The sequence below is a fragment of the Poecilia formosa genome, unplaced genomic scaffold (genome assembly GCF_000485575.1).
Source record: "Poecilia formosa unplaced genomic scaffold, Poecilia_formosa-5.1.2 Scaffold258, whole genome shotgun sequence".
Taxonomy (NCBI): Eukaryota; Metazoa; Chordata; class Actinopteri; order Cyprinodontiformes; family Poeciliidae; genus Poecilia; species Poecilia formosa.
Window position 1 is genome coordinate 253599 of NW_006800197.1, and position 20097 is coordinate 273695.

The following is a 20097-nucleotide window of genomic DNA, read 5'->3' on the forward strand; positions in this document are numbered from 1 at the left end:
CACCACATTAAAGGGAAAAATACTTCCCTTGAACCGACTGAATCATCCCATTGTGTAGGGAGGCAAAGAACTCACTGACTTGAGACAGTTGATGAAATGTTCTTAAAAATATCCAGGAAGGACAGCTTTTTTTACCATCAAATAAATGGTGCTTCACCAAAGTGTAACTTGGTCTTCACACCAACCTTGTTTAGTCCGTTTTCATCGAACTCTAGTTCGTTTGTCTAGAAAGTCCGGTTCATTTGTGCAGGTGTGATTGCGCAGTCAAACTCTGATGTGGACTAAAAAAGTGAACTCTGGTCCACCTAAAAACCAAAGTCTCAGTTTGGCTAAAGTGAACTCTGGTGCGGTTCAACTGCATATGTGCAGACCAGAGACTGCTGGTCTGCACACACACTTCCAAAAGCTGGAAGCGAAGTAGAACAAAGCCTTCTGGGTAAATGCAACTAAAACAAACTCATGAGTCTAGTGCCAGTGGGAGAATTGGCTCATGGTCTTTTACCAACCATCACAGAAATCCTACAATCGCTAAAATTTGATGCCACTAAATGTTTGTTTACATTTTATGAAGAAGGAAGTTGTGCTCATTGTCTTCTTCAGAGGTTTTCATGTCGTTTCCTTCAGTGGTTCTTGGTGCAGCGCCACCATAGGCGAGGGGGGGAACAGGTTATGGGCAACACAGAGTGTGGTTGGTTCGACACAACCAAGATTGAACAGCTGTCTTCCCTTCTTAATATAATAACACTTGACACATTAAATTTAACAGTAAATCAAACACATTAGATTTTAGTTGCGTTTTGTTTTTCATTTTCTCTGAGCATTGCATTGTCTACCTTTGAGGAGAATTTGAAAGACCCCTTTATGCTTTGCATTATATATTCAGATGTAGCACAGTTAGCATCGCTCTAACCCTATTAGGTGATGTATAAAAATACATCTCACCAAAACCCACTGAAGTACATTTGTACTTATTGTATCCCTTGTTGATAAGTAGCTTGTACTTCGACTTAAAATAGTTTTCCAAACAGTACTTTCTCTTTTATATTAACATTTTTCTTGTATTACTGATGACCAAATGTTCCTAAAGCAAATATTTGTGTGTTCATGTGTGTGTTTAAGAGGTGATTAGATAGCAGACTGTTAGATTTGGTTACTTGTGCCGTCTCTTGTGTCCCTGCAGACGTTGGCAGTGACGCCAGTTAGACCAGACGAGATATTCTCTACCAATGTGCTTCTTATCGACCTGTGTGTGTGTGTGTGTGTGTGTGCGTGTGTGTGTGGAAAATGTTATCACTTGCCCCATAAATGTGATTATTACACATTCCTAATTGTAACACAATTTTGGGGTAAATTAACTGTTTGCTCATGCTTAATGACTGCACTCAGGTGTATCATTAAATGTGAGATTAAGCTAATGTGCGTGTGTGTGTGTGTGGCGCTACATTAGCACAGATGACCCTGCTCCTCTCCAGCTTCCTGTGCAGGGGAAGTATTGGATACTTGACGACTGAGAGGTTGAGACGCCAGATTTAAGTGCTGTGGAGGGTATCACGAGTGAGAAGACACGACGGAAACGAGATAAAGATAGCAACAGCTACAGGGGAGAGGGAGGACTCACTTTCCACCAGGACACAAACTCCCAGAGGCTGCATAACACCCTCACACCCACGCATCTTCACACACACGCACACACAACCATCCTGTGGCGCACTCACCGCTTTCATTCATGCAAAAAAAACAAAAAAAAAATGCCTACAGTGTTGCACATTTATTCTCACTATATATTCTTATATACTTTTAATCTCACTGTTCTTACACACACACACACACATACACACACACAGCCTGCTGTGCATTTTTTATTTTTAGCAGTTTAAAAATAGATGGGAACATGTAGGCACTTCACATGATGTTTTACTGCGTTCCATGTGAAATGTGATGTTATAATGGGAGTGAGTCGGATGATTTCATATCTAAATGTGGAATGTATTGAAACGAACACAAAAGGCTGTGATTCTGTTGTTGGAGCTGTTGTCTGCAAAAATAACAGTTAATTTTCTTTATAATTTAAGTTCCAATACAGTACTGTGTTAACTTCTTCTCCCACCCTAACACAGATCTGGCCAATAAATCAATAACGCAATAGACACGTAGATAATATGATTGATGGAGTATTCAGTAATTTCACTGAATTCCGATCAAGAACCTCTAATGGTGTGCCAGCAGCAAATGCGTTTCTCGCCTGACCCGTGCGACGCTAGGTGGAGAGCAAAATGTCAAGCGTCTGTATTCAAAGTGCATATGCGTCAAAGTTGAAGCGACTGACTCGTTTTTGCTGCACATAACGCTTTTGGTGTGAACGCACCATTGGCAATCTGGGAAATGTAGTCAGAGCAAAGACTTCAGCTGCTCCACCTCTCATGACCAGCATAGCTAGGTTGGTGGCATCAACTAACTGGTTACCTCGCAACAGCCGGTTGAGTAACTTGTGCAGCAGCAGTTTAAGGTTTCGCCTCTGTGCCTCATAACTGCTTAAAAATAAACAACAATGGAGTGAAAACCAGATAAAACAGGAAAGGTCACGTCACTAGTATGACAGTATTTCAGATGCATAAAACTAATGACTAATTATTGATATCGACTGATATGAACGCTTCTGTTGTGATTCGTTATTCAGCTGTGTCGTCCAGCCCTATCTTAACAGTTTTTTTGTTTTTTTCTTTTTTTTTTCATATTTTGTCAAGTTTTGACTAAATGTGACTTAGGATGTTTTCAGACCTCGCAGTCCAGTAAACTGTTCAAATTGGGACCAAAACTGAAATATTTGTTACATGTTCAGCTGGTGCGGTTTGCTTTCACACTGCATTGTGCCAAATGAAACAAACCCTTTGGACAACCTGTATACTTCCTTGCCTGTGGTGACGCTACACCAAGAACCATTGAAGGAAATGACATGAAAAACCTCTGAAGAAGATAATGAGCACAAATTCTTCAGGAAATGTAAACATGGAAATCACCAAGTATATGGAAAGTGAAAGAAAAGCGAAACATTTCACAAATGCATACCTGAAAAATGTGGAATGCGTTGATATTAAGTCTCCATTAATATCTTAACATTCCTCCCAGTGTTCTCGAGCCGGCTGACCCTCATCGACAACCACATGCTTCTCTTCATGCTATTCTTAGCTCAGCTGAATACCTGTTCAGATATATGTTTTTTAATGCACTTGTTCATAGGCATCTACTCAAAAGAATCAGAAGAAAAGCATTAGAAAGAAAGACTAAAGTGTTTTTCTCACCAGAATACCAATGCAGTTTTTGTGTCATTGTTTTCTGTGAGGGATAAATTATTCACAGAAGGAAATCAACACATCTCTCCCCACTTGTATTTCTTCTTCAGCTTACATTCTGACTGGACGTTTTCTGTCATATCGCGTGTGTGTGTGTGTGTGTGCGGGTGTGCGTGCGGCGCGCATGCGTGTGTGTGTGTGTGTGAGAATTTTGACTAATGATAAATTGCTAATAGTTAAACAGATTCCGTTAGCTTGTGCTACCTTGTGCAACGTTGCTGTTGGAGAAACTGAAATGTTACTGAGCCTTTTAAATGGCTAATAAACGACTTTAAGATGCTAACTGTTCCATAAATGCAGGCATCTACATTTTTTTGGCTTTTCCTTTTTGTCAGTCTCATAGGTTAAAAAAAACAAACTAGCATCAGTAGCTGTTAAGCGTTATTTTAGCAACAGACATGTTACATGTTGTAGCTTGTTGTTTTGGGACAGTGTTGCCTTTTAAGGGATAAGTGGCCCGTCTTTTGCTTGTGAGCCATGGCTGTCTTTGTGCTTCCAAGAGGAAATGTTTTTGGGGAATTGCCTTCACACTTTCATAATTTCAAGTTGACTGACAGCTGGAGAAAACCCTGGGCTGCCCAGCAACACATTAAAGACTTAAGTGGTACCAGCCAAACCAGTTGAGAAACAGTTTTTGGCACATTACTCCAACATGAAGCTGAGGATTGAAACACATTTTTACAGTTTTTCTGCTTTATAACTGCGTGAGTATTAAATGGATATTCCAGTCGCATTTTGGGAAATTATTGTTGTCTTGCAGGTTCATTCAGTCGGTTTCTGAAAATGTGAAATCAAGTGTAAAACATTTTGTTTTGAGACTCTTAACTGGAAGGGATAGTTGCATCACTAATCTATCAACTTATTTATGCTTATTTCTCATATTTATTCTTCTGTTTTGTAACTTTCTTTATCCAATCACTCTTCTCGTTTTACACATAGTAGTTTTTCTCTGTTTTGTTTGAGATGCTTCCATTCTGGCCAATAAATACTACTTTTCTAAACTTGACATTTTCTCCACAGATGCATCTGCTTGTAATTGTAATAGAAAAATGTATCAAATCACACTGCAAGTAATGCATTTCTAGAGAAAACTATTTTTCTTTTAAACAAGTTCTCACTTGTCAAAAGCAGATAAGAATGTTCCTTATAATTAATTTGGTTACTAATATTGCTGATCCTCTTGTCATCTGCCATGGCTGTCCATGCCCTCAGCCAGAAGGATCCTGTGCTTGTGCTTTCTCAAGGGTACAGCGTGTATCCTGGGGGACGTGGGGGGAACGTGCTGACAGTCAGTACATGCACAGGGCTAAAAATAGGCCGGCAGGTTTATTTACAGGTATTACCGGGACACCTGAAAGGCAAGCCATGTTGTGTCGCTTTTCCTCCTTTTGCTCAGGGACGTGGTTTTGGTTCGGCGTCGAGGGATGAAAATAGACCTGGGATGGGATGTTTTCATCGCTTCGCCTGTATTTTTATGGCAAGATGAAAAATAGTTAAACACAACAAGATTCCTGATCTTTTTGATTTCTGTTTTAATCTTTCCTTAAAACTGTCAGGAAAAGAGTGAAGTTCGACAGTTTGGCTAAGACACTGAGGGGCTGAAACTGAAGCTTAACCAGCAGAAAACAGGAAGTCAGTCACTTAGACTACTGAGCAGGAATCATGCCATGAACACGGGATGGTGCTTTGGGTCAACTACATTTATATTAACAAAATTAAATGAATTTATTTGGTAATGAAGCCATCCAATTCACACCATACTCTGCTACTGTGCTGTTCATTAGAATCGTACATTAAACCAGGTCACAATCCTGCTGCATTTTTTTTTAAACATTATTAATTGAAATTTATCTGAACAACTTACGATAAACAATAAGATAAATGCCTACCTCTGATCCCATATTACCCAAACCTAAATTAGAGAATTTATTTTTATTAATTTCATTTTTGTACATTTTAGGGTGGAAAAACAAATAGAGTTTAGTTCAAGAAGCGGCTTATTATTACATATTTCTACAGGTATGAGGTCCATTGATAACCTCCACAGAATGACTTTGGAAGGCTGCTGCTAAAGCCAGTGTTAGAGAAACTGTGTGTGTGTGTGCTGCCTGTGGAAATAACAGACTACCTTAATGTCTGGCAGGGCTGCTGGCTGATGCTATTTTCTGCCTTAGTGGAGGCAGAGAGGATGTGGCCCTGTGAACCGCGTAGGCAGATCAGACGCCTCATGGCTCCGCTGCTTGCCGGGTTTATTTCTGTACGCCTCATCTAGGTTTGCAGAAAAAATAAGCCATTGATTTTTCTGAGCTCTCTATTTTTTTTCCCCAAGATTGAGAGGGATTCACCTGTAAGCATTGATTCTATGTGGACAAAGGGAAGCAGAGGCGTGCTGTACCTTTAGTCAAGAAATTGATTTTTTTTATTTTCCTCCACTGGCATTTTGGACTTGATTGCATAGAGAATATTCATGTCTTAATCATCTGTGTTAGGTTTATTTTTCTGTTTCTTGAAGACTCTTGCTGTAAACTGCCATGTTTAGATGATGATAGAATTCTTTACCAGCAATTCTAAGGAAGAACCGAGAAAACAAATATCATGGGAGCAGAGAAAACCTTCTTCTTTCAAATTGTACCAACACTGAGCTCCAGATTCAGCACAAACTCAACCTCAGGTTATAATCTGTAAATTAATCTCTGAGGAATTCAGATATCTGAAATCTGTAGAGAGGAGAATTTTACTGAGTGATATTAGCCAAAATATTAGAAGATGATCTGCTTTTTTTCTTCCTGTGGAGTGGATGTAGTAAGCTGTACATTCCAGTTAAAGTGCCATATTTTGTAAAGTAAAAATTAAGACTAAGATGTTTAAAATAAAAAAACCCATTAAAGTTCAATAACTTGTTTGTAAGTTTGTCCTTTTTGAACCATTTTATGATCTAATTTCAGAACTTAGGCTTCTTGCGTAGAAGTCAGTCAGCACTCCTCAGCACATCTTTTTGACCTTTTGCTCTGCAAAGTTTCTGTAAATATATCAGATTGTGAAAATATTTCTAGTTTATCCCTCATTTCATTTCAAGTCACCCCACAGATATTTTCATATTTACTTCTTTGAACTGTGATTTTCTTCTGGTCAGGCCAGACTTTTGTTGACTTGGATGCATCCATCTCTTCACTATTATTGTAAATCTTAAAATTCTTCTTGATCTTCAGCTTTCTCGTTGAAGGGTTTTTTTTTGTCAGTATTGTCCAGTATTTGGAATTTTTCAGTAAACCAAGTTCTAATCCATAATCTAATATTGCTGCTGTGCTGGCATGCTACATAAGTGATGAAAGAACAACAGAATACAGTGACTAAGTGGTGACTATGTGAAGATTTATCAAATGAAAACCATCAAATTGGGATATTAACAGATTGGAACTGGCTTAAGTTAAAAAATGAGTCCAAGTTTAAGTAAGACTGTTGTACTCTCTCTGTTGCCACTTCTTATGTCCTCTGCACCCAGGCTGCCCTCTGTCATGATCAACAGGAATCTCTGACTGTATTCCTCTGGTGAAAAGTTTGTCTGATTGGATGAAACTACTTCTGAATGCAAACTGGAACCTGTTATAAGCGGCTGTGTTTAGTTCACCAACCGAAAACGTGACACTTGGCTGTTAAGCCATCAGCTTTCAGAGCATTTGAACCCCATCTGACCTGGACGTTTGATACACAGACTAGTTTTAGTTTGTTTGGTTCTATGTTTCTATGGAATCTTTGTCAATTTTTTTTTATATTTTGGTTAGACTTTAGTATCTTTTTGCATTCTGTTAATCTTGTGTAGAAACTGATTGACCTCTTGACCTTTGGCTGTTATTGTTCATGTACTCTTCCCTGTACACACACTGCATTTTGTGGATTGTGTGCTGGCATACCCACCTTATGAAAGACTTAAGGATTATATTACAGCTTCCACCAAACATGTTTTTGTCACATTTTTTGCTCTGAAGTTTCTGGGCTTTTGAATATCTCATGTTCGGTTTTGATCAGATCTACAATCAATTCAGCCAAGAAATGCTGACGTTTACGATAAAAGCTGCGATTATGTCCACCGCACTCGGTTATTTTCATATTCCTAAAAGACCCGGAGCACAGGGACGTTTTTGTTGGGTGATTATGAGTTTTGTTTGATTGTTTTTCAAGGTTCAGAAGTAAGGACCTTGGCTAAAAAACACCTGAAGAGCTTTGGGGTGGCCTTTAGTGCGGTCTCCGTGGGAACGGAAAGCTTGGGTTGTTAGCATAGTGCGAGAGCTTACATGGTTTTAAAACTCGACTGCTGGCAATTAAGAAAAAATTGTTCTCAATGGCAAACGAGTTTCCCACAGGTTCTTTGCAGACTTATTGGTATTAGCTTGAATGCCAGAAGCGATTAGCAGGCATGTGCGGCGAAGCAGCTCACATCAATAACTCTCATAGATACAATTACTTTTGGCTTTAAATAAAACAGAATTATTTGAGTAGATTTTTCATGCTTTATTGGATTTTTTATTTGTTTTTTTTGGCTTGATTGTCTGTGATGAAGGTACACGATTGCTTACATTGTAACTGCAGGAAGTGAAAACCTAATAAATGATAAAAAGGAAATGATAAAAGTAAACGCTAAAATTAATTTGAAAAAAGTTTTCCACATTTGTTGATTTTATGTATTCCTCTTCAGATATTTTGCTTTGTGGTTTAAAAAAAGTAGCTAGGACACGATCTTTAACTTTTGCCTATTTTTTTGTAACTGAGACAGATCTTGGTCAAAAATATGTTTGAAACAAAAAGTGGATTGCAACATTTTTTGCCCTTCAACAAATTGTCTTCCGTCAGCCACACCAATTGATTGAAGAAAGTTTTCATGTCCACCAGTGCTTTGTGACGGATTCCACTGCAGGTTTCAGTGGAAAGTTTCAGTCTGTTTCGTCTGTGTGTGCCATTCTGCTGTCCCGCAGCCTTCAACACTGAATGACCACATACTCAAGATTTAAGGTCCTTTCCATAAACTTTCTAACATTTATCTCAAAACAAAAGAATTGGGCTAAGGTTGCTAAAATTCACCGTACTCACTTAAAATGAGTAAAATATTTAAACCATCTTTAATATACTTCTGTGTCTTTGAACAAAAATAAAGAGAATTGTGAATGTGAAGGCGAACTTCCCGTGTGACCAACTGCATTCCATCACTTCAGAAGGCCTAATGAAAGGAAGTCTGATACCTAATGAAAGGAAGTCACCCATTCATTTCTTTCTCTGCAGTAAAGCACTTTAGAAAGTCCCTGCGCTGCTTTAATAAAATTATTACACTTCTTCAGAAGCCTCAGTCTGAGCTGACATCGATGTCCTGCGTTTGAAAAAACTGATCTTGTGACACACAGCAGCTGCTATGTTTGGAACAGCTCATGTGAGGGCGATTGAAACAAGCCTGGCCAACAAGGGATCTCTGAATTTTGCACGGGCAAAATGGATTAGGGAGCAGAATGTAATTACTGCGACTTTCCGTTTGGTTCATTTGGTTTCGTTTGTTGGTTAAATAAGACCAACATCTGGTTGACATTATGCCTTTTGGGCCTTGGCCTGTTTTCATTGGGCAGACTACGAACCGAATGCGTCAGGGTCATCTCGGTTTTTGTGCAAGAGAAATCCTTGCACAAAAACAACAACATGAATCACTTTCAATTTGACACGGCTGGCCTTTGTAAGGAGACTGTTGCTGCATTAACCAGTGAGGCCACTGTGGCACCACAGGAACAGAAGGGAAAGTTGTGAGTTTGATTCCAGTTCACTCTCACCAATTTAGAGATGCACCGATCCGATATTAATATCTAACGGTTCTTATTGACAGAAATTGTAGATGGGGTATCGGTGACAATGTGACCAGATCTACTCAGACTAATACTATGCTTTGTGCTCTGAGCGACTCCATGCTTTATTATTTATTTCATATTGTGTTTAGAATTCCTAATTGCACTTTCTGAACCGTTTGAAAGAAGGTTTGTTGCTGTTGCAGTTTATTTTTACAAGTTTGACCTGGGTAGTCAACATATTGTTTTTATCGGTTTCAGTCTCTTTATTATTTATGTTAAATTGGCTGTTCTACTCATAACTGCATTGACTGAACAAATTAAAGTTGGGTGTTTGTAAATGGTTGACCAAGCTTGTGAATCTATTGTTGTATTTAAATGTGCTGTACTATTATCAAATAATTCAGAATTCAGCAGTGTTTTTCTGTATCGGATCGGTACAGGGCCAATACTAAACTTCAAATATCTGTATTGGTATCGGAAATGAAAAAAAAAAAAAAGTAGATCTGCTCTTATTGATCAGGAGTACTGCTACTGATATCCAATCTAGAATTTCTTTAAACATCGGTCCTGATACAGATATTAATATCAGATTGGTGCTTCTCTAATAAAATACACCTGTTAGCATAGTTTCAACAACAGATGAATAAATGTTCTCATTTTAGTACAGTATGTCTTAAATGGATTTTAATAACCTTGCTGAAGTTAAGTAATCTTTTTGTCTGCAACAGAAAGCAGATAGTATATTTTAGCAGCACACACTGGATCTAACATTAAAAATCTTTGTGCTGGTTAGGCTGAACGCCTACATTAATATGAACGCCTGTCTTATGTGTGTGGAGTTGAGTTAGTGTGGGTATTTCACTAGGGTTACCAAATCACCCCATCTGCCAACTAATCCTGTTTAAAAAAAAAAAAAAAGGTTGATGTAGATTTTTTTTTTTAATTCACCCACATATCCAACACCCACTCCAGGCTCTGTTTGCTTTAAGCTTATCCATTGACATTCTTGGTGTACAATATCCCAGTGCTGTTGAAACTTATGAATCATCAGTACATGTCCCAGATGGAAAGTATGAGTGATCTGTCAGTGCAACATGGATTGCTGAGACCCCAGTGTGGATGGTGGGAATTATGCTGGACAAATTTTCTACTTTAGATGGACAGTCAAGAATAGTTGAGCACAGTCAGTATAATTGTTAATCTTTGTTTTTGGCAGCGTTGTAAAACACACAGCATACAGGCTTACAGGTTGGTAGACAGGGATTAGTATCCAACTGCAGAGAAGCTAATTAGGAAAATAACTTTGACCTTATCTAACCTTTGTGAAGCTGAGATTTGATTTTAATAGAGAGGTACATTGTGTCTCAAATTGAGCATCTTTTGCATATGATTTGATATCCATTCATATTTCTTCTTTCTAGTGCTTATAACATTGTGTTATTTAAGTCCTTTCCTCTGATTCCACCAGACCGCTTTCCTGTTGCTCCTTTCTGCTGCTTAATGCATAATGTTGGCATATTGACCGTCTACACCATTGCAAAAGTTGTCGATTGTACAAACACAATAGTGAAGATAACATCAATAAAGGGCACATGTATAAAAAAAAAAGTTAGCTTCTTGCTTGTGTGATGGTGGAATCTTGGCGGCACTGAACACATGATGACAGACCACAAAGCCCACCTGTGGCTGTTGGGGCCTGGAGCAGCTTTTTCAGCTCCCTCCTGCCTGCAAAGAGAAGGGCAAAGCCTCAGCATGACCTCCGACCCCCCCCGCTGCCAGTACTGTCAATCAAGCAGACAACCTTTAGCAATTCCTTTAGTCTTTCGCTCTGTGATTGTGCTCAATGATGGATGCACTAATTGCATCCTGTTTAACCCTGTCAGATGTTGTTCCAGCCACCTGCTGCCACTTAGCTCTGTGTATTGCTGGGGACATTTGAGTTTGCGAGGTCAGTGTGTAAAAACTGTTGCTGCTTACATGAAGAAAAAAGGTGTATTTAGTTGCAGCATTACCGACTGTGCTAATCTGAAACGGCTCTAGTGAGGTGGACCAGCATACTAATTAAAATGCTCAGAATTACTACAGTAATTTGTCAAAATGATTGTGAATCTTTTTTTCCCAACGAGCCTGTGACAATAACAAGTTTTCCTGGATGATAAATTGTTCCAGAAGTTATTGTAATATTGTTTTGTGACCATCTTCATGTAATATAAGGCTAGTGGAATAATAATAATGCAGGCACACATTCTCAAAGATGAATAAACTTTAAATTCTAATGAACATTTAACACTGGAAATGGAAGACATTTTAAATTTTCAAAAAATAAATTGGCCAGAGTGTTTCCTAGGATCCATTTGTGGCCACTGGACTGATGTGTGTGTGGCCCTTAACTTCAATTCAAGAATGATACAATTTGCCCAAAATACATCAAATACAAAGTGAAACTTTCTATTTCTAATTATAGCAAAATTGGTATAGACAAAGTAAAATCTTCTTGCAACTGAAAATGTTGTCAACAGCTCTAATTATTCATATTTAAATAACCATGCTTCATGCTTTCTCTTGCTAGGACCTCATCTATCAGTGACGTTTACTCAGTCACTGATGAATGAGTTTGAGTTAAAAGCTGTATTTTCTACACCGATATATGTTTTAATGACTTTATTAAACTTGATGAAATACAGTAAGCATTTTCAAAAAAAAAGTAACCTAGATCCTAATTTTATTGCTCAAAATTGACAATATTTTGTTTGTTTTTTTTATTGTGGACCATGTGACAAAAAGTGTGGACACCCCTGCTTTAGATCATTTCTGTTCCCTTATCGGTTCCATTTCCCAACACTTAAACTTGAGCGAGGCCAACCACTTTTGAAATTTTCTCCAGTTTAAGATTTATTCCTTATTTCATGGCTCAAGGATTTCGATTTTACCCAGTGTGTGTATGTGTAGGTGAGAATGTCTAATAAAATGTGAATGATGTCAGCAAATCTTTGTAAGGGGCTTTAAAATAGGTTAATCCCTCTCAAAGCCACAATGACGCCCATTCACTTCCTCACTGTGAAGGGATTTGCCTTCACTTGAGGTATTGGTGGGAAAGAAACAGCTGAAAAAGAGGCCTTTGAAAATTAAAGTGAAATCCTAATTTCCTCTCTAGAAGAAACATGTTTTACGAAACCCTGCTGCAGGATATTAATCCATTCAAAGCATATTTCACATAGCAATCATGCAGAGCTGTAGACATTTTGCTTGTTGAAATTTTTGTCAAGTGGTTTCTGTCTGCATTTAGCAATAGGCTCTGCTGGCACATTTGTCTGTCTATTCATTCATTCATTCATTCATTCATTCATTCATTCATTCATTCAATATGGTGACTCAGAAGTGCAAACCACTTTGACAAATCACTAAGCACAACTACAAATTAATAAAACACGACATTAAATAAGCCACAACTACATATTTAAAAAAACAGAAGAGGTAGGTCACAGTGAGAAACCGAACGGTGTGTTTACACACCAAACGCGTCACGTGCGTCAAAAAAGTGTCCGATGCTTCAAGTTCGACGCATAGCACTTTAAATACTGCTGATGTTTAAATGTTGATGGTGTGTTCACATCAAACTCGTTTTGAGGGTCAGGAGCGTCTGGTTTACATTCAAAGTCTATGTGGAAACGCGTCATGGGCACATCAGATGTGCAAAAATTGCTCTAGACGTTGTTTTTCATTGCCGGCCTATTTGTCAGACGCGTTTTGAGCATTTGAGTCAAACACTTCAAATCACACATAGACTTTGAATGTAAATCAGATGCGCCTGACACTCAAAACACGTTTGATGTGAACACATAAGATATCGCTGATTGGACATTTTCACTTTTGGCTTTAGAACAAGAACTTATTCTGGCTTTAGCACATTTTTTGGATATACGAACATTGACTATGTTGCGATTTAAAATTTGTAATTGTTTAATGATTTGCTGAAGTGGTTTGCACTTCAGGGCCACCATAATCCAACCATACATACATTAACCTTTTTATATAAGGAAGTTAATTTCTCTCTAACATGGCATGAAGAAGTTGTAAAAACCTTTATTTACTATAGTTGGCAATAACTGGCCTTGTGAGCTGGATTTGTGTGTGGGCGTATTTGCAGTGGGGTTATCATGTCTAAGTGTGTGCACCGATGCTTAGGTCTAAGTGACAGGGTTTTATTACTCCCATATGCTCACTCCACAATAATTGTATTTGTCATGTGGACGGCTGGTAAATTATAGCCCACGGAAGTAAACGTGTTCCTTATAACGAAGATCAAAGTGAAGACTGAAGATGATGAGGTTTTTGCCCATAAGGGAATCAATATGTAGAACTTTGTCTTTTCTAATCAACTACTTAGTTGACCTTAACCTTTGGTGTAAAACCTTAATCCCACTGGCTGCAGGTTGCCTTTTATTTGCTATCTTATCTTTTGTTTGAAGAAAACCTTGACAGGACCTTGGTATGTTCCATGTTAATGATTCACAAGTTTTCTCATGCAATATTTAGTTGGAACCATTGAGAGATGTACGTGCTGCTGAAGCTGAAGAACTTCTTCAAAGTACAGAGGCACACAATGGAATACACATTTTCCCTAACTAGTTTAACCCAAACAATGCCATCCTCTAAGTGATGCATGTACTTGGTTCATTGGTCTGCAAGGCAGACTTGCAATCAAATAATTGCTCAACCCTTTATAGGCCACAATAAAATTGGAATTTCTGAGCATCAGTGGAGGATATCAGAATGCAATTTTTTTCGCTTTTGCTGGAATTTTTCTTTTGTTTTTATATTTTTCATTAAGAAAATCTTATAAAGTATACTTTTTTGTGTCATTTTCCCCATTATAATTTTGGAAGCCTGTCGAGGTATTGTTGGTCTATTAGACAAAGCATCTGTCCAATGGCAAACATGCAGAGAGCCATTTATTTTACAAATATTATGCAACAGTTACTAAATTGTGGGTTTGCTTAAAGGGGCTGTATTATGTATTTTCCAGCCATATAGTATCATAGCACAATCAAATGACTTACCTTCAGTATATTAAATATGACTTAAAAGAAATTTGACTTTGTAATTTAGCGCCTTGAAATTTGGGCTCTTTCTGAAACTCCGTCTTCATCACAACACGGCTCCTCTATTAACCTTTTAACAAAGTCTTTGCCAGCATTGCACCAAGAAGTAGCTTCTATAATGAGGTCAACAGATTCGCAGCTCATGTTTGCTAATTGCTGCTGGCTAGTCTGAAGGAGCCCGGTGGGGGAGTCACAAAGGCGGTGCTGAGTTCAACCAGGTGTTTTGCACAGGTTGCTGAGGGAGATTAAAGGATTTCTCAAGCATGCATGAAAGAATCAAAGCAACACTCCAGAGATGTTTTATAAGGAAATATAACATGATGTAAAGCTCACAAAAGTCAGTTTTACATAATATTGCCCCTTTAAGTCAGACAGAAACTTTTGTCTGAAATGAAAATTATACATGGCTGAATGTAAATACCATACTCTAAGATATTCAAGTGGGTTGTCAGCCCACTCTTTTTCAGATTCCAAACAAACCTGACAACCTGAGCTGTTGGTTTCTGTTGGTAGCAGTCAGTCTTTCATAGTCACAGTAATTTTGTTTTCCTTTCATCTTGTCCAGGTTAGACAAGGACATGTTAACTTTTGCCTCTGGGCAACAGGTGAGCACATGACATCCTGGGAGTAAATTATAGGGCTAAAACAAAGAGACACACAGTTTATTTAGAATCTCCACTTTAAATGGCTTTAAATGGCTTTAAAGCCATTTAAAGACCATGGCTTTAAATGGTCTTTAAGCAATGCTATCTTTGTTTAGTCATTTGCAGCTGCTGTTAACGTTGGATCAGACTAATATTAGCTTGTACCTTGTTCTTTGTGGACATTAGACCATTGCTTTTAAACCACACAATGGATAAAGATAATGGGGGTCTTTTTTGCTAGTTCATGACTTGTTTTTTTTGTTTGTTTGTTTTTTTCCGTTCACTGTGACTTATCCTCTTTGAAGAAGTGGATGAACTGAATGTGTTTCCAGATTACAGGATGGTGATAATTCCACTTCATGGCCAACAAAGTCTCTTTCTACACCTACGCACTAAGGGCCTTGTAAAAGCAGTGAATGCTGAACAACCACCTTTTGGAGTGTGCTCTCATCCAGGCCCTTTGTGGCCCAAATTGCATCTACTTTTAGCATAAATGGCAACCTGTAACCCTGTTGACGCAGGTATTGTGTGCTTACCATTAATAGTCCACCTCCATAGTTCAAATTAGCACATGTACAACAAATAGTGTGGTTATATATGTTTGCCTCCTAATATTGTTAAATTAGCAGAGGAGTGTTTTTTTTGGTTTTAATTTTCCTTTGGAACAAAAAAAAACCAATTTTGCCAACAACCGAATCAACAAAAAAAACCCGAAAGGAAAAAAAAAAAAAAAAACCTGCCAAAAAACCTCGGGGTTCTTTTTTCTTTATTTTTTTACATCCGATAATTAGCCCTTGTTAGCTTTAGCTGAATGTGTTACATTATGGCTGTTGCTGTTGCTTCATTATTAAGGGCTTTATCATGAAAAGGAGAATCTTACATTTTTAACATTGAAAGGAAGCTGAAATATAATCTCTATTTTTTATTTTTCATTAGAATTCTTCCTGCAGCTTTTTGGATCAAATCGAGGCTTTTCTTTGTTGACTTCCTGATAGTAAACAATTATACTAGTCCAAACTTGTGGTAACAAATACATGAACTAATTTTTCAGGGTCACTCCTGGACAGGACACTTGTAATTTTGGCAATATTCTGATGAAATAAGAAAATTCTAGAAACTTGTTTGATGTGGCAGTTAGGTTTGGGGATTTCAACATGGTGACTTGGTGCCCAACATGGTGGGCAGCCAGGATACCTGTTACGAACATCATTTTAAGCAAACACCACTTTTAATTTGTTCAGTTTAAAGTTGCAGGTGCAGACGTCCTCTTACAACTGTGTCTTGTAAAATAAACATGTTTCCACCACAACTTGTGGATTCTAGGAGCGGCCATATTGTTAGCCCTAAGAAAAATCTTCAACTTCCTGAGAGAAATCCGACTTCGGGGGAGCGTTCCAGATAATTATCCTCCGCCCCTCCCAAATAGAATCCATCATAAGTACAATTTTTATTGTAGATACATAACATCATCATTCTCCACTAGATCTGACTGTACAACTTTAGCTTAGAGGTATGTAATATGTTTAACATATACCCGTTATATGATCGAATTGTCTCCCTTCCTGTTTCGCACTCGCATCGTCTTTCCCCATCTGCCATGCTTCACACATCTTTCAGGCCTGCCATCCGGGTCAGTTCCTCACTTTGAGGCAGAAGCAGCATTTTTGCATAAATTCTCAAACAGAAGCTGACGCTGTTATGCAACAGCTGAGCCAGTGTGGAACACTGTTGCAATAGGTCTCAGCGTGAGGAGCGTTTGGGTGGGTGGCATTAGTCACTGTGTGTGCATACGAGCTTATGTGTGTACCGATGCTAGAAAGCCATTGGACCACTTGAGTGATGTCTGGTCGCTGGATGCTGTGCATGTGGTCTCTAAACGGGATTTTGTGAATTGACATCAGAGCATCTGGGGCTGAGTTTTAAACCCCAGTTGTTGGTGTCTTTTTGTTTTGTTAGTTTTTTTATTCTAAAACACAAACTTGCACAAAGTAATAGTTTTTCCCAAGAACACCAAGTTACAGCTGGTACTGGCTGCCAGTTTTAATCAGCAGGCAGAAACTCACAGGCACACATATCTGAGTCCTCACTCAGCAACTACCACCGACAACCCAAACTCACTTCACCCAGCTGGAAGCTCTCTCAACAAATCCTCCCTTGATGAGTAACAGTACCCAGTGTTCTAATTAATGCTTGTGATATACTAGCTGTTCCCCCATCCCCATCTGTTGGTACATGGCATGTATGAACCAAACCTTTGTTTAGTCATTTTGTAGAAAATATGCAGCAGCCTTTTGTCTGGACTGTGTTGTACCAAATACGTTCAGCAAATCAAATTAATTTGTCCATCAAGCCTGTCTTAAGGAACTTAGGTGTCTCGTAGGTTATTCAATACATCTTACCTGAAACTGTTTTTATCATTTGTGAATATATCCAGATGTATTCGGGTTTTTGTTTCTTCTCATGAAGGCTCTTTTCTCATGTGAACACCATCACCCTGCAGCAAGACTTAACTGGACCACACCAGTCGTGTTTTTAATTTTAAAATCCCCACTTTAACTTTTTCCTGCCCTGGATGGTCCAGCTTCTTCCTGCATTATTGAGTTGCTATAAGTAGCTGCATTTCCATTACAAATGTGAACAAAACTTTGTCAATATTCCACTAATGTCAAAAAAATACAATTGACTCAATTTAAAATTATGTGTGAATGAGTATATTTACGCAATAAGTCATTATAAACCTTGCCACGCCGTGATCCTCCAGCTACTTCCTGTCGTCTTTTTCTTCATGGTTTGTGTCAGTGGCAACATCCGGTTGTTGCTCACGTGACTCGTGTGATTTGAAAATAGTGTTTCCATTACAGTTTTCTCGAAATAAAACAATTGTGTTACGGCCTAAACCTTTTATCAAAAAATTAGTTTTTTTCAACATTTCCGTTTTTCCATTAAGCAAATTTATTTTCAAGATCTCAAATTGTGCAATTATATGTTCATTGGAAATGCAGCTAGAGTTACTCAGATATACATGCAATAAAAGTGTATCATCAGCATAGCTTTGAAGAAAGTGATGAACATTTGGCTGCTTATCAGGTCCAGAAAGCAAGACAAGGTTTATTAAACACTCATGTTTAGGAATGGGTTTTAAAGAATCTGTAATTGTTGAACAGTTTCTTCCAGGTTTGACTCGTGGTTTTCAGGTGCGCCTGAGTCTAATGTGGCTCTCGCATTACATTTATCCACACGCAATCAACTGAATCTGCAAAGAGAAGCTGTCCTGAACATACCTGTAAATCTGTAATTGTGATTTACTCATTCTTGTAGAGCTTGCATGGGGGAAAAAGGTAGCTGCATAAAGAGTAAATATCCCTCCCTTGCAATCCAGAGCAGGACAAAGCAGGTGTTTAAAATGGATGAATAAAAAATCCTTAAAAGGAAGTCAGATGGAAGGTTGGGGTGAGATCTAAAGCTTCTATTTCCTCCCATTCCCACCAAAACACCACATCAGAGGATTTGTCTTTCACTCCTCTGTGCCACACCTAATTGTTATCTGCCAGTACCCAGTATCTGCTCCTGCAGCTGATTATACAAGGAGGCTTGAACCCATATCTAAAGATATATATATATATATATATATATATGTCAGTGGTGAAGCAGCACTGTTGCTTTTCAATGGCAAGAGCTCAGAGAGTGCTGGCGAGCAGAGAGGAGGTTCATGTGGTTTTGAGGAAGTGAATACATCCACTTCTGTTGCCACCCGCCTTCATTCTCCCCTATCTGTCTGCTTTTCACATCCGCATGATAGCCACCCACACAGTAAAATCAAAATGTCCTGCTCAGCAGTGGACTGCCATTAAGTGTTTTTTTTTTTTTTGTATTGACTGCAGCAAACATGGTTTGCTGAGGCCAAAAATAAATCCATAGATTTGTCATCTAATTAAAACAAAAACATTTTGTCTTCATGCTATATCACTTACATTTAAAATGGTTTAATATTTTTCCATCTATCTTATAGATGGGACGTGCAGACAGGGTGTCTGCACGTCCTTAAAAAGTATTAGTTCTATTTTTATGTACCTAAGAGTAAGGCCTTAAAATGTCTTAAATTTATTCTAAAAAGTAAGTCAGCCTTTAATATCGTTACCGTTAGAAAATAATGACCGACGTATTTATTTATTTATTTATTTATTTTGACTAATTCATCTTTTGGCAAAAAATTACGTAAAGAGGTGACAATATGTTAATCACAGGTCTTAAATTTTGTCTTGACAGGATTATTTAATTCTGTATATTATATATATTTTTTATTTTGTTTTTTGTCCTTGCAGGACTTTTTTTATCAGGCAAAAGTTTGAGTCACACTCGGACACATCGTTCATTGTATTCTCTGACTTGAGTAGTTGAGGCCACCAGTAACTCACCGCTAACATACCATGGCTAGCTTGCTGGCTTTTGTTTTGCATATATCAAATTTATCACCAGTTGACTGGACTAAGTGTGCACATTTCTGTGAAGATTTAGGTCTTATATTCTATTCATAATAGTCTTAAATGTGCATCACTGTAGAAATACCGAGCATCACAAGGAAGAAGAGTGCTGGCTTCACTTTGTTTAATCAGGTATTTATTGGAGAATCTCAGTGGTAATTAGCCACCATATTTTAAGGTGCAGCCACTTAAGAGATTATTTGGGAAATTGTGTTCAATTATTCAAATTGACATGTTATGAGTAATAGTATTAAGCATCACAATATAGATTTTCATTGAGAACAACAAGATGGTAAATTTGTTGTGGTTGAGGCGCCAGGTTAGTGAGAGGAGGCGCTGCATTCACAAACCTCCTCACTTCAGATCAAAGAACCTTTTCGAGAAGTCAGAGTACCGGAGGTTTCAGCTAAATCTCATCCTCATGATAATCACGTTTTTGATCGGACAGCTGCGACATAATTTAGGCTCGGAGGGCAAGCTATTCACAATTCTTTTGATCATAAAACATTCAAACAGTCCCCGTTAAGGTTCTAACATGAACAGGCCTTTTAACAGCCATTCCATTTTAGGTAATACTGCTGCAGTCGAGCTTTTCACATAATCAGTGCATCACTGATTAGCATTTAACTGCCACTGGTTTGTTGGTGGATATTCAGCCTTTGTTGACTCCTGCAAAATGTGTGAACTTATGTTGGAGG

The 20097-nt window shown here is 38.2% G+C and overlaps 1 protein-coding gene across 3 annotated transcripts in view; it reads left to right on the top strand.

Annotated features, from left to right (window-relative positions):
* The window catches only part of poc1b (POC1 centriolar protein B), a 40532-nt gene that overhangs the window by 12473 nt on the left and 7962 nt on the right, over positions 1-20097 (top strand). Inside the window, exon 11 of one of the 3 annotated variants that reach the window (XM_007570317.2) lies at positions 5494-5758. The exons of the other annotated variants lie outside the window; for them this stretch is intronic. Within the exon in view, the coding sequence (XP_007570379.1) occupies positions 5494-5622 (129 nt within the window). The 3' untranslated portion in view covers positions 5623-5758. Of the gene's footprint in view, positions 1-5493; positions 5759-20097 lie in introns of those variants that run through there. 3 annotated transcript variants of the gene reach the window in all.